At 52.2% G+C, this 25899-nt stretch overlaps 1 protein-coding gene across 2 annotated transcripts; it reads left to right on the top strand.

The window, feature by feature from the left end:
* Positions 1 to 1907: 1907 nt before the first annotated feature.
* Positions 1908 to 25899, top strand: CXHXorf38 (chromosome X CXorf38 homolog). Of its 2 annotated transcripts, XM_055122544.1 has the most exons (7): positions 1909 to 2172; positions 2325 to 2459; positions 13123 to 13242; positions 16631 to 16780; positions 18277 to 18456; positions 24221 to 24371; positions 25527 to 25897. In XM_055122544.1, exons 1-7 carry the CDS (start codon positions 1957 to 1959, stop codon positions 25559 to 25561), a joined length of 987 nt encoding a protein of 328 aa, XP_054978519.1. In that variant the 5' UTR covers positions 1909 to 1956; the 3' UTR covers positions 25562 to 25897. The 2 variants fall into 2 exon arrangements, with proteins under 2 accessions (XP_054978520.1, XP_054978519.1); XM_055122545.1 differs by lacking the exon at positions 13123 to 13242 and having other exon boundaries at positions 1908 to 2172; positions 25527 to 25899.

Raw genomic sequence — 25899 nt, 5'->3', positions numbered from 1 at the left:
CTAAAATATATATGATTTTGAATTTCCCACTAATAACTCCACGATGTTGCCCTTCATGTAGTAACATGTTCAACTGTAGGGTACTAAAGATGCATTAGCCATTCTTATAGGACCGAGATTCATTCCATTGCTTCAGGAAACAATTCTGCCAATCAGAATTTGTACTCAGAAACTGGTGATGGGCCTCAAGCAAGTAAAGCATATCTCTTGCACGTGTGAGGCATTGGGCCTGCTCCCCGACAGCAAACATGAAAACCAACTAAGGACCCAATTTTCAACATAAAAGTTACTAGTACATTGTATAACTTTGCCTCAAAGAAATACACATCGCATTCTACTTTAGTGTTTATCTATTCCTTTTATATAAAATCAGTATACCAATATTTTAAAAAAGAGAACTTATAGGGGCCGGAGCAATAGTACAACAGGGAAGGCATCTGCCTTGCATGCGGTTGACCCAAGTTCGATCCTCAGCATCCTATAGCATTCCCCACCACCACAGCACCCCCAGGAGTAACTCCTGAGCATCACCCAGTGTGACCCCCACCCGTAAAAAAAGGCAAAAGGAGGGGGACTTACATTCAGGGAACTTGGGGACAGAAAAGATTAGTAGGGGCAGGAGTGATAGTACAGCGGGGAGGGCATTTGCCTTGCATGCGGCTGACCGGGCTTCAGTCTCCAGCATCCCTTATGGTCCCCTCAAGCACTGCCAGGAGTAATTCCTGAGTGCAGAGTAGGGAATAACCTCTGAGCATTGTAAGGTGTGACCTAAAAAACCAGACAAAGAAAAAAGAAAAGTGCAGCCTTTGTGCTGCACGTGATCTGCTTGCAATTTTTCTATAAATTTGTTTCCAAATGACAGGTGATTTATGAAAATAACAGAGGTATGACTGATGGCAGGCCCGGTTAGGCAGTATCACATAATTGCTTATATTCCCGCGAGTTTATACTATTGCTGGGCACTGTTGGAAATATTTCAACGTGTGTTCAATCCTCAGAACTCGATGGGGGTGGAAAATTGATAACCTCCTTTTATAGATGCGTTAACGGAGGCCCAAGTAAATGAATTTGCTGAGATGGAATTAAGAACCAAAAGTGAATAGGGGGAAGTTTGAGTCAGATCTAGCAGTCCTAAGTGCAGCCTGGCTGTGATTCACAAGTCCGGACGGCTTTGTCTTCCCTCGAGCCCTGACTACACACTTCGCATGCTCTCCAAGCCCCCGTGCCCACTGAAAGCAACTGAAACGGATTTCCGTTGTCATTCGGACTTGACCCACATGACACTTATTTAGAACTTAGAGTACCTTCTGCAGGAAAGCACTAATTATCACATAATCAAGAGTGCTAAATAATCCTCTTAAGCTCCATGGCCCCGGACCAAGCAGCAGGCCCTTCCTGGCACTGTGCCGGGCCGCCCTCCAGGACGCCTGATGAGGCCATTCCTGTCCGCCCGTGCTGGTTGACCCTTGGTGGATATGTCACCTCGACCTGCCAGGCGCCCATAAGGGGTCTGGTCCAAGAAAGCCCGCAGTCACATTTCAGGAACAGCCTGGTTGGCTACCGCCCATCTGCGTTTGGGACCCAGTTTCAACTTCTGCACGAACTGTATCACGCAAGCAACCTAACGTAATCCAAGACGCGTGCCCTTCGCACGTCTCTCTAGTAAACAAAGAACAGCAGCACGGAAGCGAGGAGCTGGTCCGGGGCCGAACGGAGAAGGCACTGCCAGCTCGGGGCGGGGGTGTGAGTGGGAAACCGGGAACGCCCGGCCGGGAATCGGCCGCCGCGGGCGCGCTCAGCCGGCCCCGCCCGTACTTGGGGGCGGTCCGTGGGCGGGGCCACGGCCCCGACGCTGCCGCTGACGTCGGCGCTTCCCAGGCTTCCGCGCCTGCGCACTGGCGCCCGACCCGCCCCTCGGCCGCGCGCCCCTCCGGAGCGCCGGAGCGCGGGCGCGTCATGGTGCTGCCGGAGCTGGCGGCGCGCCTCAACTGCGCCGAGTACAAGAACTGGGTGAAGGCGGGCCACTGCCTGCTGCTGCTGCGCGGCTGCCTGCAGGGCTTCGTCGGCCGCGAGGTGCTCGCCTTCCACCAGGGCCTGCTCGCCGCTGCCCCGGGCCTGGGACCCCGCGCCACCTGCCTCAGCGGCGCGCGCTGCAGCCCGCGCGCCCGCCAGGTGAGCCCCCTGGCTCGGGGCCCCGGCCACCGCCCCCGTCCCCGTCCGAGCCCCGCCCCCCTCCCCCCGTTTCGGGTCCCGGGCCCTCCCCGCCAGGCCTGGGGCTCGCCCCTCCCTGCCCGGCCCCTCCTCACCGCCCCCCGCCCCCGTAGTTTCAGCCTCAGTGTCAGGTGTGCGCCGAGTGGAAACGGGAGATTTTGAAACACCACACCAACAGAAATGGAGACGTCCACTGGGGAAACTGCCGGCCGGGCCGCTGGCCTGTCGACGCCTGGGAGGTGGCCAAGGTAAGCCCCTGCGCTTGCGAGGGGAGAAGGAGGTGGCCCTCCGGGGCGACGCACTCCCCGGGAGCCCAGAGCACCTGGCGGTCGCATGTGCAAGCCTGGGCCCCCTCAGCACGTGGAGGCCAGGGGGCCGGCGGCTGGGCCACTCAGGACCCTTCGCCTGCCCCGCACCCAGCCCCGCTGGTGAAGGCCTGGCTGGCCCTGAGAATGTCGCGAAGCTCAGGGTGCCGGGTCGGACGAGAGGGTGCGCGAACTCCACTCCAAAGCACCGACAGTGTGAGCCACATGGACGCATCATCCTTTTGTTTTTCATACGTTTGTATGACGGTGGCTGGCGTCAGGTCAGTTTCAGGTGTGTGGTGTTACAGTTGGAGATCTGAGGGCCAGAGCCATATGACTGTGCCGAGAGCACTTGCCTTGCACGGAGCTGACCCAGGTTCGATCCCTGGTCCCCTGAGCCCCACCAAGAGTGACCCCTATATGCAGAGCCAAGCCCTGAGCAAGGAGGGAGCCCCAAGCACCACCCCGTATGTCGTGGTCATCACCGAAGGCGAGTTACTGTCTGTCATCACAGTTGACCCTCATTACCCATCTTGCCCACTTGGAGGATATGGGCATTGTGGTGGTTGGGTGCTTGCCTTGTGATGGACACCCCCAACACCTCATATGGTCCCCCAAAAGGAGGAAGCCCTGAGCACCGCTTTCTGGCCTAAATAACACCTTCCTCCAAGTGGAGACCAAAATCTTCCCCACCTCCCCGCCGCCATCCACCATGGCATTCTTTATTGCTGGTCCCACACACTTTTTTTTTTTCCATCACACCCGGCAATGCACAGGAGTTACTCCTGGCTCTGCACTCAGGAATTTCTCCTGGCGGTGCTCAGGGGACCCTATGGGATGCTGGGAATCGAACCTGGGTTGGCCATGTGCAAGGCAAACGCCCTCCCCGCTGTGCTATCGCTCCAGCCCCTCCCCCACAATTTTGAAGCCCTTCCCACTTTCCGCTGCCATCCCCTGCCAGTCTCGTCACACCCCACGTTGATCTTCCCTCCAACCATGGCCTCCCTTTTTTTCTCTTTTCCCTGAACTTGCCTCCTGACACTTTGTTCCTACTCAGGGGACCCGGAGGGAGCTGACTGCTCTCACTTTTGAGTCTGGCAGAGGCGCTAGGGGAACCCCTGCTCCAGGAGAAGCTCACCGAATGGGTCACCCTGTGCCCACACCCCTTCCGCCTCCCTCCCAACTGCTGGCTTTGCTCCTGCTTCCGGGAACTATGCTCCCCCCCCAGACAAACCCCATGCTTCCTCATCTTTTTACCAACCTACTCTAGGTGCACCTCTTTCTGCTGCCATACAGGTCTCTTTCCGCTCTGTCCCCACCTCTTAATGGCAGGTCCCACCTGCCCCACGATGGAACTCCATTCTTCCTCCCAGTGTATCCCATCACCAACCAAATAGCTTTTCTGTGGCCTTCATCTATTGGTTTATTTTCGTCCAGTTGTGACTCAGGGATTGCCCCTGGTGCTCAGAGTCTATTTTTGGCACATTGTTCAGGGGACCATGGGGTGGTGGGCATCCAGCTTTGCCTCTGGCATGCAAGACATGTGCTCCAACCCTGCGACCTCTCTCCCTGGTCCTGTTCTCTTTTGGGGGGGCAGGGGAGCGGAGTGGAGCACACCCGGCAATGCTCAGGGCTTGTCTCTGGCTCTGCACTCAGGGATCACTCCAGGCAGTGCTGGGGATCGAACCCGGTTTAACTGTATGCACAGCAGGTGCCTTGCCTGTTCTGCTGTAGCTCCAGTGCCCCCTTATTATTATTTTTTTAAAGAAAAAAGATGAAAGTAACATCACGACCCTGCAGTTCCAGGCCTCTGTTTCTTACGCACTGAAGTAAAAACAGACTTCCTCTATACTGTGCCCAAATGAATGGGCATAGAGGCTCTAGACGCAATAGCCAGAGGGCGGGAACAAGACAAATAACCATTTACGGCTAAGCCAAAGAGGAGCGCTTCATACCATGGACTGTGTTTGAGCCAGAAAACAGCAATGAGGTCCTGACATACGCCCCAGCGGTAGACGAATCTTGAAAGCATCGTGCTCAGGCCAAGAAAGCAGTCATCTGTTATTCCGTGGGCATGAGATGTCCAGAATAGGCAGATCTACAAAGACAGAAAGTAGGTGCAGGAGAGGCAATTTAGTCCCATGCTAAGTTCTTCCTTGGCTGGGGATTTTTGGTTTTTTTTCCCTTCTACTTTCCAATAAACCTTTCTATTTTGAGAGAGAGAGAGAGAGAGAGAGAGAGAGAGAGAGAGAGAGAGAGAGAGAGAGACAGAGACAGAGACAGAGAGACAGAGAGAGACAGAGAGAGATAGAGAGACAGAGAGAGAAGAGAGAGAGGAGAGAGTGTGCGCCATGCTCGCTAGAACTTGGAGAGCTTTGGGTGGGGGTTGTGGGAATATTCTGTAATTGAGTGGGATGATATTTGTACAACTCTGTGACTATACTGAAAATCACTGAATCGTTTTGACATAATTGACATTTAATTCTCTTTTGTTTGGGGGGGCCACTGATGGTGGGGCTCAGGGGCTCTCTCAATTCAGTACTCAGAGCCCCTCCCTCCCCAGTGTGGAACTGGGAATCAAACCCAGGGGCATCAAATTAGCATACAAAGCTTGTGTTCAGCTCTTAGAGATTTTTTCCCCCCTGGCCATAAGCTGAGAAACTGAACTATTAAGATCACTCTTTGCAGGTGCTGGAGCCGTAGCAGGGTGGGTAGGGCGTTTGCCTTGCACGCGGCCTACCCAGGTTCGATTCCCAGCATCCCATATGGTCTCCCGAGCACCGCCAGGAGTAATTCCTGAGTGCAAAGCCAGGAGTAACCCCCTGAGCATCACCGGGTGTGACCCAAAAAAACAACAACAACAAAAAATCACTCTGGAGGACCAGAGTATTAATCCAGTGGGTAGGATACCTTCCTTGCACAGGGCTGCCCTGGCTTCAATCCCCAGCACCACATGCGGCCTCCTGACCTTCCAAGAGTGATCAGTGAGCATAGAGACGAGAGTAAACCCTAAACACCACCGGACTCAAACCCCAACCCTTGCCCCCCAGAAAAATTACAGTTTTTCCCCATTCTGAGGAGCCCATGTTCTCTCTTGGACATTTACTCTTCTTTTTCTCTACTCTCACATCTTTCTAAGTAAAATGTCTTTCAATAAAAACTATCTTGCTTCATTGTTTTTTTTATTGTTAAAACTTTGTTTCACTTAAAAGATTACTCTTAGCCACCTTCTGATACACTAGCAATATATTAGGAGGTTGTAATCACCAGCTGAGTGCTGAACATTGCTTACTGGAAGTTTATACCTTTCCACCCCTTTCAGCCACCCCATGCACACCCCTTACCAGCGGCTTCCAGCCCCCAGTCTGTTCTCGGTATTTGGCTCTGTGTTACGGGGAGGGCACACCTGGCGGTGCTCAGGGCTTCCTTCTGGCTCTGTTCTCAGGGATCACTCCTGGCAGCCTCAGGGGACCAGTGGTGGTGCCAAGGATCGAACTTGGGTCAGTTCAGCCATGTGCAAGGCCAGTGCCTGACCTGCTGTACTATCTCTCTACACGTCCCCCCAAAGAATTCCCCCCTGAGTTTGGTTCTTTACATTCCACTTATAAGAGCAGTGCAGGCCAGAGAGGTAGGGATAGGGCACTCGCCTTGTATGCGGCTGACCCGAGTTCAATCCCTGGCACTCCATATGGTCCCCTGAGCTCTTAGAGCCAGGAGTAAGCCCTGAGCACTGTCACTGTGACCCAAAAACAGACAGGCAAAAAGATTGGGCAGTGGGGGGTGGAACGCTAGCACAGCGGGTAGGGCATTTGCCTTGCACGTGGCCGACCCAGGTTCGATTCCCAGCATCCCATATGGTCCCCTGAGCATAGCCAGGAATAATTCCTTAGTGCAAACCCAGGAGTAACCCCTGTGCATCACCGGGTGTGACCCAAAAAGCCAAAAAAAAAAAAAAAAGATTGGTCAGTGCTAGTCTTTCTCTGACTTCTTTTGTGTAGTATAATGCCCCCTAAGGTCGGACCATGCTGCCAAAAACAATATGCTTCATCATTTATATTTCACCCTGGCATTACTCAGGGGTTCTGCTCACAGACCACCAGGGGTACACTCAGCAATGCCCAAGGGCCACGAGGAGCCAGAGATTGAAGTCAGATGGAACTGGCCTGCACACGGCCTGAGTGTGCAGGGGCACTCCTGAGCTGGTGCTTGAGGGTCAAGTCGCTCCCTGGACTGTGTGGGGAGGGGCCCATGCGGTGCCAAGGGTGGAACCAGGCCTCTTAATGCGACGCCTCTGCTGCAGCCCTCCAGCAGCGTCTTAAGACGTCTCCTGCCTGCAGTGCCACCAGCCACTTTTGAAGTCCCCTGCTTCTGTAATGACATTCTCTCCTGGGCCTCCTCCCATCCCTGGCTTCTCAGCCACCACCTCTGTCCTTGACCTGCCATGGGCCTCCTCTTCTTTTTCTTAATTTTTTTTTCTGGAGAGGCAGGGCACACCCAGTGATGCCCGGGGGTACTCCTGGCTCTGCACTCAGGAATCACTCCTGGTGGTACTCGGAGGGCCATGGGATGTCAGGGATTGAACCCAGGTTAGCCATGTGCAAGGCAAATGCCCTCCCCACTGTGCTGTCACTCTGGCCCCCATACGGCTCTTCTTTCCCCTCCTCTGGTGGCACTGACCAGGCCCACGGCCCAAAGCATCGGAGGCCGCCTTTCTGCTGATGGCTCCCAGATTGGTAGCTCTAGCCCGGCACACTCGGCCCCTCACCCCATCCCCGAGCCTGCTGTAACTGCTCGCAGGCCGACTCCAGACCTCTGCTCCCCCACCTCCTCCATGTTCTCACCAGCTGCCTACAGCATTCCAGTTGTCGGTCACCCTTTCTCACAGGTCCCTTTGCGTGATACTGCCAGTTGCACCTGCCGCCTCCCTCGCCCCAACACCCCCACTTGTATTCTCCAGCTCCATGGCGCAGCTCGGGTTCCCCCCCTGTGCGATCTCGGGGCTGGAGCAATAGCACAGCAGGGAGGGCATTTGCCTTGCATAGCGGCCAACCCAGGTTTGATCCCCGGCATCCCGTATGATCCCCCAAGCATCGCCAGGAATAATTCCTGAGTGCAGAGCCAGGAGTAACCCCTGAACATTACTGGGTGTGAACCCCCCCAAAAAAAAAATCTCAGGCTGGAGTAATAGCACAGTGGGTAGGGCATTTGCCTTGCACATGGCTGATAGAGGTTCAATTCCCAGCATCCCTTATGGTCCCCTGAGCACGGCCAGGAGTAATTCGTGAGTGCAGAGCCGAGAGTAACCCCTGAGCATTGCCGGGTGTGACCCCCTCCCAAAAAAAAAAGCAAAATAAAAATCTTCTGTGTGATCTCCAGCTCGGCATGCCTCCATCTGACCTCCTCTGATCAATAGACACAGAAGGACCTGCAAGTGGAAATGTGTTCATTTCCTTTCCCTGCCAGAACCCTTGGATGGCATCCGGATGGCCTTTGTTTGATTGCGTGTTTGTGTGTGTTGAGGCCACACCTAGTAGTGCTCAGATTTTATTCCCGGTTCTGGGCTCAAGGGTCACTCCTGGAGGGGCTCAGAGAACCCTGTGTTGTGCCAAGGATCAAGCCAGGGCCAGCTGCATGCCAAGCAAGCACTTTACCCCTGTTCTAGCTCTCCAGCCCCTCCTGATGGCCTTCGAACCAGCTGTCAGGGCCTCTGCAGAGCCATGGAGGCCCACGTGATCTGGCCCCAGTTCCTTCCATCTCCTCTCCCAGTGCTCAGTACAGAGACAGCACAGCTGGGTAACAGGCTGTAATGGCCGTTCCTCACCACTCTGCATTTACCAGACCAAACACAGCAGCATCAGAACCTGCTTTCAGGGCCAGCGAGCTAGCACAGTGGGTAACCTAGCACGCAGCCGACCCCTGTTTGATCCCCAGCACTGCACACTGTGCCCCTGAGCACTGCTGGGTGTGCCCCATCCCCAAATGGAAAAGAACCTACTTTTAGGGTTCAGGGAGTTAGTTTCAAGGGCTGGAGCACATGAGATCCCCCGCCTCGATACATGCTTGGCACCACATGGTCCCCCCGAACACTGTGCCAGAAGTTTGAGCACGTCTGGGCGTGACTTAACCCCCGCCCCATAGAAGACCCTGCGTGCTATGGCCAGGCGGGGCCTCCCTGTGGCTCCAGGTACTGATAGAAGGGAAGAATTGTTTGAACAAAACTCACACGGGGGCCTGGAATGATAGCACAGTAGGTAGGGCGTTTGCCTTGCATGCGGCCGACCCAGATTCGATTCCCAGCATCCCATATGGTCCCCTGAGCACCACCAGGAGTAATTTCTGAGTGCACGAGCCAGGAGTAAGCACTGTGCATCACCAGGTGTGACCCAAAAATGCAAAAAAAAAAAAAAAAACACTCATGGAAGAAACAGGCTGACACTGGAGAATATGCTCACAGATGGGGCAGGGGAGACAGAGTGGGTAGGGCGCTTGCTTGGCCTTCACGCAGCAGACCCAGGCCAGGATCAGTCCTGGCATCCCATCAGTCACCTGAGCCCACCAGGAGTGATCCCTGAATGCAGAGTTACGGATAAGGCCTGAGCACCACCAGGTATGGCCTAAAACACCAAAAACAAGGAAAAAGAAAAATTTGCTACACACAGGATATACCTGGTGACAGATAAGACAAACTGCCTGATTTTGAGCAGCCCCTGTGAGCTCGGTGCTTTCTCCCTACAGCAGCTCAAGTTTCTTTCCTTCCTTACATGAGTTTGCCTGGGATACATTTAATCAATTTCTTTTTAACATTTGTAACAACTAAACTAGCCACTCAGCTGGATAACAGACACTGATGGAAAGCTACACTGTATCTTTCATTTTAATGGGGGAGAGCCACTTGGGACCACCCCTGTGGAACTCAGGGGACCTAGCAATGCTGGGGGTCAAATCAGGGTCACCGTAGGCCACTGTACTCTCTCCAACTTCCTTGTGGTGTATCTTTTTCTTTTTGAAACTTTGAATCACTGAGACACACAGTTACAAAGAAACTTTGTAACTTTGTTCATGATAGGAGTTTAGTCATACAATGTTTCAACACCTGTCCCCTCACTAGAGTACTTTCCCACCACTAAAGTCCCCAGTTTCTCACCCGATACCACCCCTTCCCAGACTGGCCCTCCCCACTTCCCTTCCCCCACCCCTCTCCTTTTGGGCACTATGGTTTGCAGTACTGTTACTGAAAGGTTATGCATATCCCTTTACCCACTTTTAGCACTCAGTTCTTGTCCATTTGTCATTTCCAACTCTCATTGTCATAGTGGTCCCTTCTCCGTCCTAACTGCCCTCCACCCCCTCACCGCTGACTCGTGCCAAGCTTACTACCACAGACCCGCCTTCCTGGCCCTCATTTCTTCTGTCTTTGGGTATTATTCTCATGCTATTTTTTTTAATATCCCCGAAATGAGTGTGATCATTCAATGTCTGTCCCTCTTCCTCTGACCCACTCCACTCAGCATGCCACTCTCTTATGTTCCCAGTGTATCTTTTTTTTTTTTTAGTATCTAGATTTTATTTACTTTTCAGTAAGTTTATATCCTTGAGGGGTACAGCATCACATGGATTATATGACCAATTGCCTTAGCAAGAAGGTTACTTCGGAACTTAGCTCGAACCATGCCACTGTTTCCACAGGCGCGGGTCACCTTTCCCCAGATCACTCTGGTTTTGTTAAGTTTGCCGCCAGGGGGTCACTGTGTTGTTCTTCGCCGTGTAGACGTAAGCACACCTCTTGACCAGGTAGAACTCGGTTTTATCTCGGGCATAGACGCCTTCGATCCTGAGAAGAGCCGTGTGCTCCCTCTGGTCATGCGCGCGGCCTTCTGGGAGCTCTCCCTGGGCCCCGCCCCCTCCCCCCGGCCCGTCCTCCCGGTGTATCTTTTAATAGGGACCTTTGAGTACATACAAAACTCTTTAATTTTATTTATTTTTTGGTATGGGGCCCATACCTAGTCAGGGCTTACTCCTGACTCTGCTTGAGGTCACTCTTGGCGATGCCAGGGTGCCGGGACTTGGGCCGGGGTCAGCCACATGCAAGGCAAGTGCCTTACTATATTTCTGTAGCCCACAGAATTCTTCTTGATTATGGGAGGTGCAGATGTGTGAGCCCCCCACATCAGACACATAAGCTCAGCTCTCCATGGAACACCTGTAGCACTGTAGCACTGTTATCCCATTGTTCATCGATTTGCTCGAGCAGGCACCAGTAACATCTCCATTGTGAGACTTGTTGTTACTGTTTTTGGCATATCGAACATGCCACGGGGAGCTTGCCAGGCTCTGCTGTGTGGGCGGGATATTCTCAGTAACTTGCCAGGCTCCCCAAGAGGAATGGAGGATGGAGAAATCAAACCCGGGTCGGCCACATGCAAGGCAAATGCCCTACCCACTGTGCTATCGCTCCAGCCCTTATAAGCAATACAAGTGGGCAGCATTGTAAGTTGCTACAGTTAGTCTTTTGGAGGGGGCAGTGCTAGGGATCGAAGGCAGGGCTTCCCACTGACAAAACAGGCACTCGCCCACATCTCCAGCCCCTTATTTATTTAGAGTGCAAAGGCAAAGAGTTTTTCTTCTTTGGGAAGGGGCTGCATGTCCAGCCATGCTGGGAGCCGCTCCTGGCTCTGGGGAGTGGCTCCCAGGAGTGCTCTGAAGACCCTGCAGTGCCAGAGACCCAAGCAGGGCTTCCAAGTGCAAGGATCCGCTTCAGCCTGTTAGAGCTATCTCCGCGGCCCAGTGCAAGTCATTTTTCATGTCATCTTTTCTTGGCAGGAATGTAGTCATTAGCCTCTCAGGTTAGGGAAGTTGTTGCATTCAGATGTAAATTTGAAAATATTTCAAGGGGAAAACACAAAAAAGCATACCCCAATCTTCCTCTCACATGCTTTGGGCAAGTCATCCCCTAAAATCCTACAGAAGGGCGAGATGGAGCCAGAGCAGGACACGTCTGGTGTATCATGGTATCACAGCCCTGGGATTGGGCCCGTGATTGCTGGCTGCTCACCTTGCACCATCAACTTAGTAATTGCCACCAGCACAGCCCATTAACATCCGGCACCTCACCCAGGCTTGGCCTGCATTAATCATCTGATGCACATGTGGCCCTCGAGGGAAGGGAGGCAAGGAGTTCTACACACACACACACACACACACACACACACACACACACACACACACAACCCCCGTTTACTGATGAGGACTCTGGGAATAAGTAACTTGCCCAAAGTCTGTTGACAGGTGGCAGAGAGCTGGGATTTGATCCCAGTCCTGTCCAAATCCAGCACTGAGACTCTAGGATGGCTTGGTTGATTTGAAAATTGGAGCCCTCACCTGGAGTTATTCAAGGGTCACTCCTGGTGGGGCTCAGGGGACCCTGCCATGCCAGGGATCAAGCCAGGGTCTTCAGCATGCAAAGCCCATTCTTAGTCCTGTATGCTCCTCCGAGCTCTTCCGAAGCGCCATAGCACTCCTGAGTCACTTGAAATGACATAAAGGGACATACGTGATAAACTTCCAGCATCTGTATTGCAAACCACAGTACCCAAAAGGAGAGAGAGAAGAGAGAGAGAAAAGAGAAAAGAGAGAGAGAGAGAGAGAGAGAGAGAGAGAGAGAGAGAGAGAGAGAGAGAGAGAGAGAGAGAGAGAGAAGCGCCCGCCATAGAGTCAGTCTCCAGAGTCTGCAGGGGGAGATGGGGGGAGGGAACCTGGGGACACTGGTGGAGGGATGGGTGTTGGGACACTGTATGACTGAAACCCAATCACGAATATCTTTGTAAGGGTCTGTCTCATGGTGATTCCATTACAAACATTGTTACATTGTTTTTCATTTTTCTTGTGGGGCTGGAGCCATTTTGCATTGGGTAGGACACTTGTGTTGTACACAGCTGACCTGGGTTCAATCTCTGGCACCCCCTGTGGTCAGTGAGCACCACCCGGTGTGATCCCTGAACACACAAAGTCAGGGTTAAGACCTGAGCACAGCCAGAACCCCTGCATTCCTCACTCCCCCCCAAAGGGCATTCCTGTTAGAGCTACTATTATTTAAAAATCCTCTCAACAATCAAAGCTCTGAAGAAAAAGAGCTTTAGAAAAAGAAAACAAGTGAGGGGCCGGAGCTATAGCACAGCGGGTAGGGCGTTTGCCTTGCATGCGGTTGACCTGGGTTCGATTCCCAGCATCCCATAGGGTCCCCTGAGCACCGCCAGGAGTAATTCCTGAGTGCAGAGCCAGGAGTAACCCCCGTGCATAGCCAGGTGTGACCCCAAAAAAGCAGGAAAAAAACCAAGTGCTTCCTGCACCCTTTTGAGAGGACAGAAAACCAGTTCCATCTCGTGTGTGTGTGTGTGTGTGTGTGTGTGTGTGTGTGTGTGTGTGTGTCTAATTGCAGTGGGACAGACATGGGGTCCTTGGCTCTCACCACTACTTCCCATCTCACATTGGGATTCCTGAGCATCTGGCTTGAAGACCCAGCCCTCGTTGGGGAAATAGGCCAGAACATTTGCCCTGCCAGTTTCTGGCCCCGGGGAGACTCAGGTGTCCCTCCTGCCTCCCCCGCCAGGCCTTCATGCCCCGAGGACTGACAGACAAAACAGGGCCCGAGGAGTGTGACGCAGTGGCTCTTTTAAGTCTCATCAACTCCTGTGATCACTTCGTGGTTGATCGAAAGAAAGTCACCGAGGTAAGAGCACCCTAACCTAAAGCCATACGCCCCTCACCATGAGCGAAGCAGCCTGCACCAGTCTCTGTCCCAGACTGAGTATGCAAGAGGGGGGGACTGTTCCACTTGGGGTGGGGCGCCTCCCAGGCACCTCCTGGGACATCCTGCAGCCACTTATGAGCACAGGCACTGACTGGCTATTTTGTTTGCCCCCAAAGGCAGCTTCTCAACTGCTCGAAATGTGCTGCTTGCTGCTAGATGACCTACAAATTTCTCATCCCTCTTCTGCCATAAACAGCAGCAAAGGTGATTTCCCACATTCAAAGCAAAGCACAGGGGCTGGAGCGATAACACAGTGGGTAGGGCATTTGCCTTGCACGTGGCTGACCCGTGTTCGATTTCCCCCATCCCATAGGGTCCCCCGAGCACTGCCAGGAGTAATTCCTGAGTACATGAGCCAGGAGTAACCCCTGTGCATCACTGGGTGTGACCCAGAAAGCAAGGAAAAAAAAAAAAGCAAAGCACATCTGAGGATGTGCCTTGCAAGAGGGCGTGTTAACCCTGCCATGGCAGATACATGGGGAAATAGGACGGGACGTAGATGGATCAATAACCATAACCTCTGCACTACCTCTCCAGCCCTAGAGAAAAAAAATTGTATAAAATTTAAGAACATGGAGTGGCTGGAGCAATAGTACAGCAGTGAAGGCACTTACCTTGCATTCGGCTGACCTGGGCTCGATCCCCAGACCCCATATGGTCCCCCAAACCCTGCCAGGAGTAATTCCTGAGTGCAGAGCCAGGAGTAGACCCTGAGCACTCCCAGGCGTGGCCCAAAAAAGGGACCAGGCAGACTAGGTAGATAACTACCTCAGGTGGGTGTCACCCGGCTTAGCATGCGTAGCAGTCAACTATTGACTTGAATCCCTGACACCACAGACCCACCCAGCACCCCTGGTTGTGACCCTAGTGCACCCCCCACTTCTCCAAGCACTACTGGCCTCACTGGCTGAGTTCTGCAAGGAATGGCCCCAGGCTGCTGAGCACTGCTAGTGTGGCTCCTATGAGAACCGCAGGGGCTGGAGAGACAATACAGGGGGTAAGGTATTGTGACCCCTGTGTCACAATACCCCTGGTCCAATGCCTTGCCACCATGTACAGTCCCCTGTGCTCTGCCAGGGGTCACGTCTGAGCACAGAGTCAGGAAGAGCACCCAAGCTCAGCAGGTGCACCCCAACCTTCACCAAAAAAAAAAAAAACACAAAAAGGAAACACCCCAGAACTTATCTCTCTCTTTTTTTTTTCTTTTTGGGTCACACCTGGTGATTCACAGGGGTTATTCCTGGCTCATGCACTCAGGAATTTTTCCTGGCGGTGCTCGGGGGACCATATGGGATGCTGGGAATCGAACCCAGGTCGATTACCCCGCAAGCAAGGCAAATGCCCTACCCGCTGTGCTATCGCTCCAGCCCGTACTTATCTCTCTTTTCCTTATATACCGGCATGAAACTTGCCCTTCTGAGTCTCATTGGCTAAGCAGTTCCAAGACCCAGTTCCATAGTCCTGAAGGCAGTCTAGGCCCTGAAGGGTGAACAATATGAGAAGAAATCTCGGTGCTCAGCAGACTGGTTGATAGGCTGAGATTTTTCTCAGTTTCACTAGACAACACTCTGGCACACCTATATTTTGCTACCAAGCTGAAAGGACTGAGAATCCTTTATGACGTCAAGCAAACACCATCACAGTATGGGGTCAGGAAGATGCCTCAATAGGCTGGACCATGCACTTTGCATGCAGGGGCCCCAGGTTCCATCCCTAGCCCCACATGATCCCGTGAGCATCAAGTGGGAGTATCCCCTGAGCCCCAAATCTGACCCAAGTTGCAAGATCATGAGGGCTAACAATAGTTCTAGGCTCAGTGGATGGAGAGATAGTACAGAGGGTACAGTGCCTGCTTTGAATACAGTCAACATAGGTTCAGTCCTCAGCCCCACATTTGGTCCCCTGAATACCACCAGGAGCAATGCCTGAGTGCAGAGCCAGCCAGGAGTGAGCCCTGAGCACTGCTGGGTGTGACCCAAAAATAAAGCAAAACTTAATTCTAGTCTTATGTATCTATAAATGTGTATATATGTATGTATACGGAGATATATGGGTTTGGGGGTCACACATAGTGGTGCTCAGAGCAGTGCCAGAGATTGAACCTGGACCTCCTGCATGCAAAAGTGCCCCAATCCTTTGCACTATCTCGCCTACCCTCTTTTATATTTCTTTTTTTTAAAAAAAAACCTATTTTTAATTTTGTTTTATTTTTATAAAGTTGTTCACAACAATTTATTGCATTCAATATTCCAACACCAATCCCACCACCATTATGCCTTCCCATCACCATTATTTTGAATTTTCCCAACTACCACCCAAGCCTGCCCCAATAACAGGCCTTAAATAATTTATTTTGTATTGCTTGTTATGAATAGTTTGCTAAAAATGATCCAAAACAGTTTCCTTAGAAGTGTGCGAAGATTGTTTTATCTCACCTTGGAGCCATTAAGCCCCTGTATAAGAGATTAGTAACATGTTGTTACAGGTTAAGCCTTGTGTGTGCCAATTTTCTTTTAATCCAGATTGGTTGCCTTCTACTTTACACGCAGTCCAATGTGCTGTGCTACTCCTGGTACATCAGTGGTATAGAATATGAGATGTCATGGCCACATGCTTCAGGAATTCTAAAATTTTAAATAGGGCAATACAGCTGGAATTAAACTTTTAACTGGATGGTGACTTTGGGGTCCAGAGGCATCGATGAAGCTTATTGATCTCTTCTGAGCTTTATTTGTGAGTCTCTGGATCATGGCCATTATTGAGCTTATATGGCACCAGAGGCAGTTCGTGGCCATGACTGCCAGGCTCCTGGAAGAATGAGAAAATGGGGGGAAGTCGCCCATTCCAAACTCCATTAGAAACTGGAGAGTTTGGTCACAAAATCTACATACATACCTGAGTCTTTCACCAGATTCACTCATGGATGAGGCTCGTCCTGAGCCTGTGGGATCGGCCGTGAGCACGGCGGTGACTGGGTTCTGGAGGTTTTTGGCTGCTGAGACTCTGTTTGGGCATGTGGTGGGCCCACTCACCCCCCTCTGGGGTGCCCGAGGTGAGACTCAGCCTGGAGCGGGGTCTGGAGGCATCTCTCTCTTTTATATTTCTTGTCCCATTAATTTATTATTCAGTTGGCAGGCATTGAGTATTTCCTGAAACCTTGCTAATTTAACAAGCCACACTTGAATTTTATAATTAACAAAGGCCTTCTGCAATTTGCCTTTGGAATGACAAAATAAATAAATAACACTTTAGCCCATCGTGCTTTTTTTTTTTGAGCCTTTCACTTATTTATCTCATCTTTCTATAGGTAATTAAGTGTCGTAATGAGATTATGCACTCTTCAGAAATGAAAGTATCATCTGCGTGGCTTCGAGAATTTCAGATGAAGATCCAAAATTTTCTTAATGAATTCAAAAATATCCCAGAGATTGTGGCAGTATACTCCAGAATCGAACAGGTTGGAAAACATACCTCCCACTACTGGCTAACGTACCTCCCAATACTGGCTAACACACCTCCCCTAAAGAACCAAGGAGTGGGGGGGGGCCGGGGGGGAACCAGTATAGCCACTCATGTAGAATTGGACATTTCTTGGGGCTGCAGCAATAGTGCAGTGGGTAACTTGTACATAGCCAACCCACGTTCAATCCCCAGAATCCCATAGGGTCCTCTGAGCCCAGCAGGAGTAATCCCTGAGTGCAAAACTAGGAATAAGCCTGGGCGTGGCTCAACCCCCCCCCCCAAAAAAAAAGAATTTAACATTTCTAGGGTTTAAACCAAATTTTAGAATATGAATGGGAGGGAGGGGGAGGCTGTTGATCAGGAATTGGGCTGGGGAGGTGGCTCAAAGGAGTGAGTGCACACATTGCAGGTCAGAGCCCCGGGCTTAATCCCCGATACCACCTGATCCCCTGAGCAGTGCCAGGACTCACTCTCAAGCACCGAGCTGGGATTAGCCTTTGGACACTGCCAGGTATGGCCCCCAAACTAAAAAAAATTTAAAAGTTCATTGGAGGGGCTGCAGCAATAGCACAGTGGGGAGGGTGTTTGCCTTGCACATGGCCGACCCGGGTTCAATTCCCAGCATCCCAGATGGTCCCCTGAGCACCGTCAGGAGTAATTCCTGAGTGCATGAGCCAGGAAGAACCCCTGTGCATCGCTGGGTGTGACCCAAAAGAATTAAAATGTTAATTGGAAATCGGGAATTGTACTGGGTTTCCTGTCTTCTCTGTGGTCGCAGGATGGTGTTTAAATGAACCCTGAGAGGGCCGGGGCAATAGTATAGCCAGTAAGGCGCTTGTCTTACATGTGGCTGACCCAGAATCAATCTCCGGCACCTTATTTTTTTAATTTTTATTTATTTATTTTTTCCTTTTTGGGCCACACCTGGCGATGCTCAGAGGTTATTCCTTGCTCATGCACTCAGGAATTACTCTTGGCGTAGTAATGGGATGGGCATGCTGGGATGCTGGGAATCAAACCCGGGTTGGCCTCGTGCAAGGCAAACGCCCTACCCACTGTGCTATCGCTCCAGCTCCCAATCTCTGGCACCGGCAAGCTACCAAGAGTATCCCACCCGCACGGTGGAGCCTGGCAAGCTCCCCGTGGCCTATTTGATATACCAAAAACAGTAACAACAATTCTCACAATGGAGACGTTACTGGTGCCCGCTTGAGCAAATCAGTGGGCAACAGGATGACAGTGACAGTAATTTTCATAAGGTTGTTCACATTAATTGATTACATTCAGTATTTCAACACCAATCTCACCATCATTATACCTTCCCACCACCATTATTTCAGATTTTCCCACCACCACTCAAGCCTGGCTGCCACAGGCAGGTGCTAGATAATTTATTTTCTATTGAATTATAAGGTTTTCTCTTTTTTTTAGTGATCCTTTAGAGTATCTTTTCCTTTCATTCCGCTCTCATCCTTGTTTGCTGTTCAACAGTTGTTGACATCTGACTGGGCTGTTTTTGTGCCGGGGGAGGATCAGCGAGATGGGTGTGCCAGTGAAACTGGAATTTGCCTGAGTTCGAGCCAAGTGAACGAAATAGAAATGGAATTACTGCAGGAAAAACTCCAAGAGCTCTATCTTCAAGCCAAAGAACAAGAGGTGTTGCCGGAAGAGGTAAAAACAGATATGCACAGAGACAGACACTCGCGCACGCGCGCGCGCACACACACACACACACACACACAGAGCATTCTGCCTCCTCTGTCAGTAAGCAGAGACATGCCTAGAGGAAGCAGAACACGATTGAACAGGTTGCTGGTTACATTTCTGATCTACAAGTCAAATAACCTCCAGAAATGAATATTTTCTAATGAAGGAATTAATATTTATTAAGTAATTTGTACATGACAAGTGCTATTGGTTTCTTAACTACTTACAGCAAACTTGTGAGAAAGGGCATTAAAAAATGAATGTTGGGGCTGGAGCAATAGCACAGCGGGGAGGGCGTTTGCCTTGCACGCAGCCGACCCGGGTTCAAATCCCAGCATCCCACATGGTCCCCTGAGCACGGCCAGAAGTAATTCCTGAGTGCCGAGCCAGGAGTAACCCCTGTGCATCGCCGGGTGTGACCCAAAAAGCAAAAAAAAAAAAAAAGAATGTTGCGTGGGGCTGGGGAGATAGAACAGCCGTAAGGCAGTTGCCAGTCTCCAGCAGGAGTGATTCCTGAGTGCAGAGCCAGGAGCAGCCTTTGAGCATCTACAGATGTGGCCCAAAAACTAAGACAAAGAAAGAGATTCAGGGGACCAGAGCAATAGTACGGTGGGTAGTACGGTGCTTGCCTTCCACATGTCTGACTTGATTCAGTCCCAGACATCCAATATGGTGCCCTGAGTCCACCAGGAGTGAACCCCTGAGCACAGAGCACAGAGCTAGAAGCCAGCCCTGAGCCCTATCAGCTATGGCCCCACAACAACAACAAAACTGAATGTCTGGGAAGAAAAGAAATGAATATATGTTGGGCACAGATTACTGTTACTTATTCTATATTTATGCGAGATGGTATTGGGGCCACACCCAGCGATGATCAGAAACTGTTTCTGGCTGTGCTCAGGGGACCATATAAGTGCTGGGATGGGCAGGTTCAAGGCCAGTGTCTTACCTCCCTCCAGCCTCACTGTTGCCTTTAAACATGTGGATTTGACACATATTTGCGCATCTGGTCTGTGCCACAAAGCACCACAACAGTGGCAGGGGGCTCACAAATGCTGTGCCGAGGCTTCTGGGCGTTCTGTGTAGGCCAGGAGTATGGTGGAGGGTGAGGGCTGGGGAGGGTTATGGAAAAGGCTTTGGTGGGACTAATAGAAGCAAGTGAGTTGGGCCAGTTGGCTAGAGAAGCCAGGCGCTCAGGAGAAAGCCCAGCAGTGACAAGGCTGAAGGATTCATCGGGGCCAGGAGGCACGGTCAGATGTGAAGGCAGGCCGCAGCCACATTTCAGAAGGTTTTTCTGTGCCACACCAAGGGCCGTGGAGCTTACCTCCCTGCCTGTGTCTCTGAGCTTGAATGAGGCCTTTGGGGCTGTGAGCCCTGGGCCAAGCCAGGGGTGTGGGAGGGAGCGGGCCCCGGCTTTGCTTGAGTGGAGTCTCGAGGGAAGCGCCTGTGGAGCTGGAAGGAAACAGGGAAGGCCGAGCTTAAAGGAGTGGCACGGCTTGTAGCTGATGACGTTGAGAACTCTGACCGAGAAACAGATGGAGGACTGGAGCGATAGTTCAGCGGGGAGGGCATTTGCCTTGCACGCGGCCGACCTGGGCCGACATCCCATATGGTCCCCCGAGCACCGCCAGGAGTGATTCCTGAGTGCAGAGCCAGGAGGAACCCCTGAGCATCGCCAGGTGTGAGCCAAAAAGCAAAAAAGAAACAGCTGGCACTCAGAAGACTGAAAGAGGCACCCCGTTTACTGACACAGGTGGACTTGACCTGGCTGGTCTCAAGAGTCAAGCTTGGAGCATACAAGATTTTTATATATGTGCTCTTGGCTTGATGGTTCCTACAATTAAGGCAGTCTGAGGCTGGAACAGTCTGTTACAGGGTTTGAGGTTGGGCTGGGTTTGGGGGGCCACACCCAGAGGTGCTCAAGGGTTATTCCTAGCTCTGCAGTCAGGAGTTACTCCGGGATGGGGGGTTGGTGGACCAAATGGAATGCTGGGGTCGAACTACATGCCAGGCAAGTGCCCTATCTGCTGTTCTACTTTTTTTTTGCTTTTTGGGTCGCACCCAGCGATGCTCAGGGGTTACTCCTGGCTCATGCACTCAGGAATGACTCCTGGCAGTGCTGGGGAGACCATATGGGATGCCAGGGATTGAACCCAGGTCAGCCGCATGCAAGGCAAACGCCCTGCCCGCTGTGCTATCGCTCCGGCCCCTGTTCTACATTTTTATGACAATACCATGTTGGTTTTTGGTTGTTTGGTTAGTTGTTGGTTTTGTCCCACACCTGGTGGTGCTAAGGGCTGACATCTGGCCCTGGCTCTGTGCTCAGGGGTGCTGGGAATCGAACCTGCATTGGCTTTGTGCAAGGCAAATGCCCTTCCTGCTGTGCTGTATCACTCCGGTCCCCGTTACAGGGCTCATAGCCAGTTTATGTCTCTTCTCACAACCTGGCGCAATCTGGTTCTTACGACATTGATACAAATGATTAATAAGCCGTTCAGACCAGTCCCTGAAGTGATTTCCTCAGGGGCCACATCCCTAATTCCCTCTACAAGGACACTGGGGCCCAGTGGTGGCCTCCAGTCCTGACAGGGAGTCCAGGAGAAGCAAGTCCCCGTGTTCCATCATGCCAGGGATCAAAGGAACTAGCTGGGCACCAGAAGCCCATTCCAGCACTCGCTGGCTTAGATTTTTTTTTCTCTTTGGGTTACACCCGGTGATGCTCAGGGGTTACTCCTGGGTCTACATTCAGGAATTATTACTCCTGGCATTGCTCAGGGACCCATATGGGATGCCAGGGATCGAACCCGGGTCAGTCACAAGCAAGGTCACAAACGCCCTATCTGCTGTACTACCACTGTGGCCCTCACTGGCTTAGAATTCTAAGTCCCAGGCTGGAGAAATAGCAGTGGGGATCAGGCACTTGCCTTGCATCCCACTGACCCCAGTGCTCTCCTGTGCACCGCAGAAGGACCCTCCCCGGCACCACCAGGAGGGACCCCTGAGCACAGAGCCAGGAGGGAGCCCTGAGCATCACTGGGTGTGGCCCCCAAATCAAAAGTAATAGAGGAAAGGAAAAAATTCGAAGTCACCCAGAGCTCTTTGGCAAATCATTTCACCCCTGTGATCCACCTTTTCCAAGGAGTCGTTTTGCCGGCGGTGTCATTGCAGCCAGGAAGAGCATGTTTCGTTTGGCCCCCACTGGGGCACTTCTGCAGTGTGGGGAAGCTCTTTAGCTTGGGCATGAAATCTGTTCTGCAGGCTCGGGGTGCGCACTGTCCCTGCTTCTCTTGCTTTATTAGAAAATGTCAGGAGAGGGGCTGGAGCGATAGCACAGCGGGGAGGGCGTTTGCCTTGCACGAGGCCGACCCAGGTTCAATTCCCAGCATCCCATAGGGTCCCCCAGCACCACCAGGAGTAATTCCTGAGTGCAGAGCCAGGAGTAACCCCTGTGCATCGCCCGGTGTGACCCGAAAAGAAAAAAAATGTGATGAGAACCCAGCTCAGCTCGCTTGCCACTGTGGCTTTCTAGAAGCTGGTGGAAGCAGAGGAGACAGCCAGGGCCTGGCACTCCCAGCCCCAAGGCACCAGGAGCTGTGTCTTTGTGGGGGGCCACAGTTCTTCGCCTGTTTGTGTACCCCAGAGGAAAATGTATCTGTGGCTCTATTCCCAAGGCCCAGGCTGAGGGGGACACCCTGGCAGTCATCCCTCATGGCTCCCCGTTACAGGCAAGGCAGGACTTCCCCCGCCCCCTACAGGCACACAACCCCCCCTGCCAGCAGCAACTGAGGTCGCACTGGGGTGTCAGGAGGAGCCCTGAAGGGTTCTCGCTCCCGACCCTGTGCCTCCCACATGCCACGCTGTGCATCTTGTAGGCCTGAAGAGCTTGCCACGGTAAATCGTGCGCCCTCATTATCCTCTGCTTTATAGAAAGGAAATCGGGGTTAATTGGCTTGTCCTCTGGGCCCCGGAGTCTTTTAGAGAGGCTTGATAAATCCTCATTTTGGCACCGCTATCTGTTCAGCGGACCGTAACATTTCTGCACCGCGGCTATGGATCTAAGGGTAAGGGTTGCGTGGCACGAAGGTGGGCTTTCCGCCGCGCCTGCCCTGGGCCTCTCGGGCTTCCTCAGAAAGTTCAGCAGCGCTTCAGATGCTCTGTCATCGCTGGGGCGGGTCCTCCCCCCACCATCAGAGCATCGGAGATGCCAGATTATGGAGACCGCATCGGCAATGCCTTCAGCTGTAAGATGTGCCTCTAAGTGAGGTGCTTCTCGGAAGCGCCACATAGCAGTTGGCCTTAAGGCGCTGTCAGTGTGGGGCCGGTGCCATAGTACGGTGGGTCGGGCATTTGCCTTGCACGTGGTCACCCTGGGTTTAATCCTCAGCACCCAGGATCTGTGGCGTATTCGACATGCCAAAAACAATAATAACAAGTCTCACAATGGAGACGTTACTGGTGCCTGCTTGAGCAAGTTGATGGACAACGGGATGACAGTGCTACAGTGCTACCCCATAGGGTTCCTCAAAAGAAAACAACATGCTGTGAGTGGTAGGATGGGCACTCACGGGAGATGGTTCAATGCTGCATGTGTCCAGAATCAAGAACCAGAGAAATTCCGTTAGGACCCTGGGATGCTTCAGTCACTGAATGACAGCGCTGGGAGGGTGTTGTGTGGACACACTTCAAAACTCCAGTCGAGAAAAAAACGGCCAATGGGGATCTTTTAGTAGGTTGTGTTCCAGAGGGTGGGGGTGAGCCGGGGAGCACATGTGCAGCAGACACATGGTCCTTTCCATGCTTCTCTGTCCAATGGATAAGCCTCGAGCATGCATATTCTGGGGCTGGAGCAATAGCACAGCGGGGAGGGCATTTTCCTTGCATGCAGCTGACCCGGGTTCGATTCCCAGCATCCCATATGGTTCCCCGAGCACTTCCAGGAGTAATTCCTGAGTGCAGAGCCAGGAGTAACCCCTGTGCAAGGCCGGGTGTGACTCAAAAAGCCAAAAAATAAAAATAAAAAAGGATGCATATTCTTTGCATAAATGTGAATACAGTGACTGGAGCGATAGTACAATGGGTAGGGCACTTGTCTTGCACATGGCCAACCTGGGTTCAATCCCTTCCACCTCAGATGGTTCCCCAAACACTGCCATAGGTGATCCCTGAGCACCGAGCCAGGAGTAAGTCCTGAGCACTACCGGGTGTGGCCCAAAAACCAAAAAAAAAAAGAGAGAGAAGAAAGAAAGAAAGAAAGAAAGAAAGAAAGAAAGAAAGAAAGAAAGAAAGAAAGAAAGAAAGAAAGAAAGAAAGGAAAGAAAAAGAAAAGAAAGAAAGAAAGAAAGAAAGAAAGAAAGAAAGAAAGAAAGAAAGAAAGAAAGAAAGAAAGAGAAAGGGAAGGGAGGGAGGGAGGGAGGCAGGAAGGGAGGGAGGGAGGGAGGAAGAAAGAAAGACCTAGAGACATGTGATGTGTGTGTCAATCCACACATGCATTTCATGTGCCTTGGTTACTGTTTGGGCAGATACACACATGTAGGTTAGAGCACTCGCCCGGTCATATGAAGTGTGAGGAGCTGTTCTGCAATGACAATGTTCATCTGAGGGGACAAGCAACCACACGGCCCCTGGCCTGGACAGAGGAGCAGGCGCCAGTCGGCCACTCCTTTTTTCCTGGGAATTCCCACGTTTGCTCACAAAGGGTCTCAGCTCTACACGCTGTGCTGTCTTCCAGATCTCACACCGCCTGGAAGGGTTGAGAGAATTTCTGAGAAACAACGAGGATCTGAGCCGGGGTCTTGAGGAAGAACTGCAGAAGCTGGTCGACTTGTGCGGGCCTGCCTCAGAGGCCTTTCAGGGTGTCCCGCGTGAGGAGAAAGTTTGCGGTGAGTTGTGGCCTAGAGCCCCAGCGCTCAGCCAAGTGCCTGCGACCTTCCTGTTAGACCAAAGCCCCCTGCCCACCCACCCCCACCCTGCAGCTCCGTGCTTTTTTTTTTCTTTTTGGGTCACACCCAGCGATGCTCAGGGGTTACTCCTGTCTCTTGACTCAGCAATCACTCCTGGCGCTGGTGCTAGGGGACCATATGGGATGCTGGGAATCGAACCCGGGTCGGCCGCGTGCAAGGCAAACGCCCTACCCACTGTGCTATCGCTGTAGCCCCTGCTCCGTGCACTTTACTCATCGTGCCTCTCCATCAGCGGACTCCCTCTGCCACTGACCTCATCCTGAGTGAATCCACTTGATACCACAAGCAAAATCATTTTGGCCAGAAAGACAGCCCCAGGGCGGGGAATGTGAGTGGGATGTTTGCCTGGCATGCGTCCGGCCCTGGTTTGCTCCCCGAGCACTGCCACGAGCAACCCCATATGTGGCCCCCAAGCTTCAAAAAGACAAAAAAATAGGCCAGAGCGACAGTACAGTGGGTAGGATATTTGCCTCGCGTGCAATCAACTCAGGTTCAATCCCCAGCCTCCCCTGTGGTTCCCCGAGCACTGCCAGGAGTGAGCCCTGAGCAATCGCCGGGTAAGAAAAAGAAAAGTGTTTTAGGCCTGGTGAGAGATTTCAAACGGTAGAACACAGGCCCTGTGTTCTGGCGCATGTGCCAGGCCTTGAGTCTGAACCCCCGTGCCACAGCCCACCGCACCCCCAGTTCCACTGGACCCTAGCACAGTAAGGAGGGGCCCCTACCAAGAAAGGCAAAGGCCATTTGAGGATTCAGGCAGCACCCCACCCAGTTCTCGATGGAACATCACGGCCAGCTCGTTAAGTACCCAAAGATACACTTGTTCAGGGGCTGGAACGATGGCACAGCGGGTAGGGCATTTGCCTTGCACGCAGCCAACCCGGGTTCAATTCCCAGCATCCCATAGGGTCCCCTGAGCACCACCAGGGGGTTAATTCCTGAGTGCAGAGCCAGGAGTAACCCCTGTGCATCGCCGGGTGTGACCCCCCCCAAAAAAAAACTTGTTCAAATACGTCTTGGCCTCCAGTTCTTCGACTGTTTTTCCTCTGATAAAGAACATGAAATCATTTCTTTCAGGGGGCCCTTTGGCAGCAGCCAGGCCTGGCATCTGAGGACGCCGCACCCCACCGCCTCAGCCCTCCTCTTCTGCACGCCATGAAGAACTCACCAGAGTGCCTCACCTGAGCAGACAGGAATTTGGGCGACAGCTCCAAGGGCTGGAAGTCGGACATTGCCCAGGCACCTGCACCACCTCGAGCGATTCCCGCCCCCTCCGGCACTACCGGCTCTGGCCCCCGAACCCAAATAGCGGAATTTTTCTTGAGTGTTCCTAGACCCTTTCCTCAGATCCTTTGGGTCTGTTTTTCTAATATAATCATAACCTTGGTGCTGTGTGATCTCTATGGCCACAGGGTGACTTGATACTTGTACCCAAACTTGCTCTCATGGG

The sequence above is a fragment of the Sorex araneus genome, chromosome X (genome assembly GCF_027595985.1).
Source record: "Sorex araneus isolate mSorAra2 chromosome X, mSorAra2.pri, whole genome shotgun sequence".
Taxonomy (NCBI): Eukaryota; Metazoa; Chordata; class Mammalia; order Eulipotyphla; family Soricidae; genus Sorex; species Sorex araneus.
Note: the sequence above shows the minus strand (reverse complement) of the source record. Positions and strands in the feature narration are given on the sequence as shown.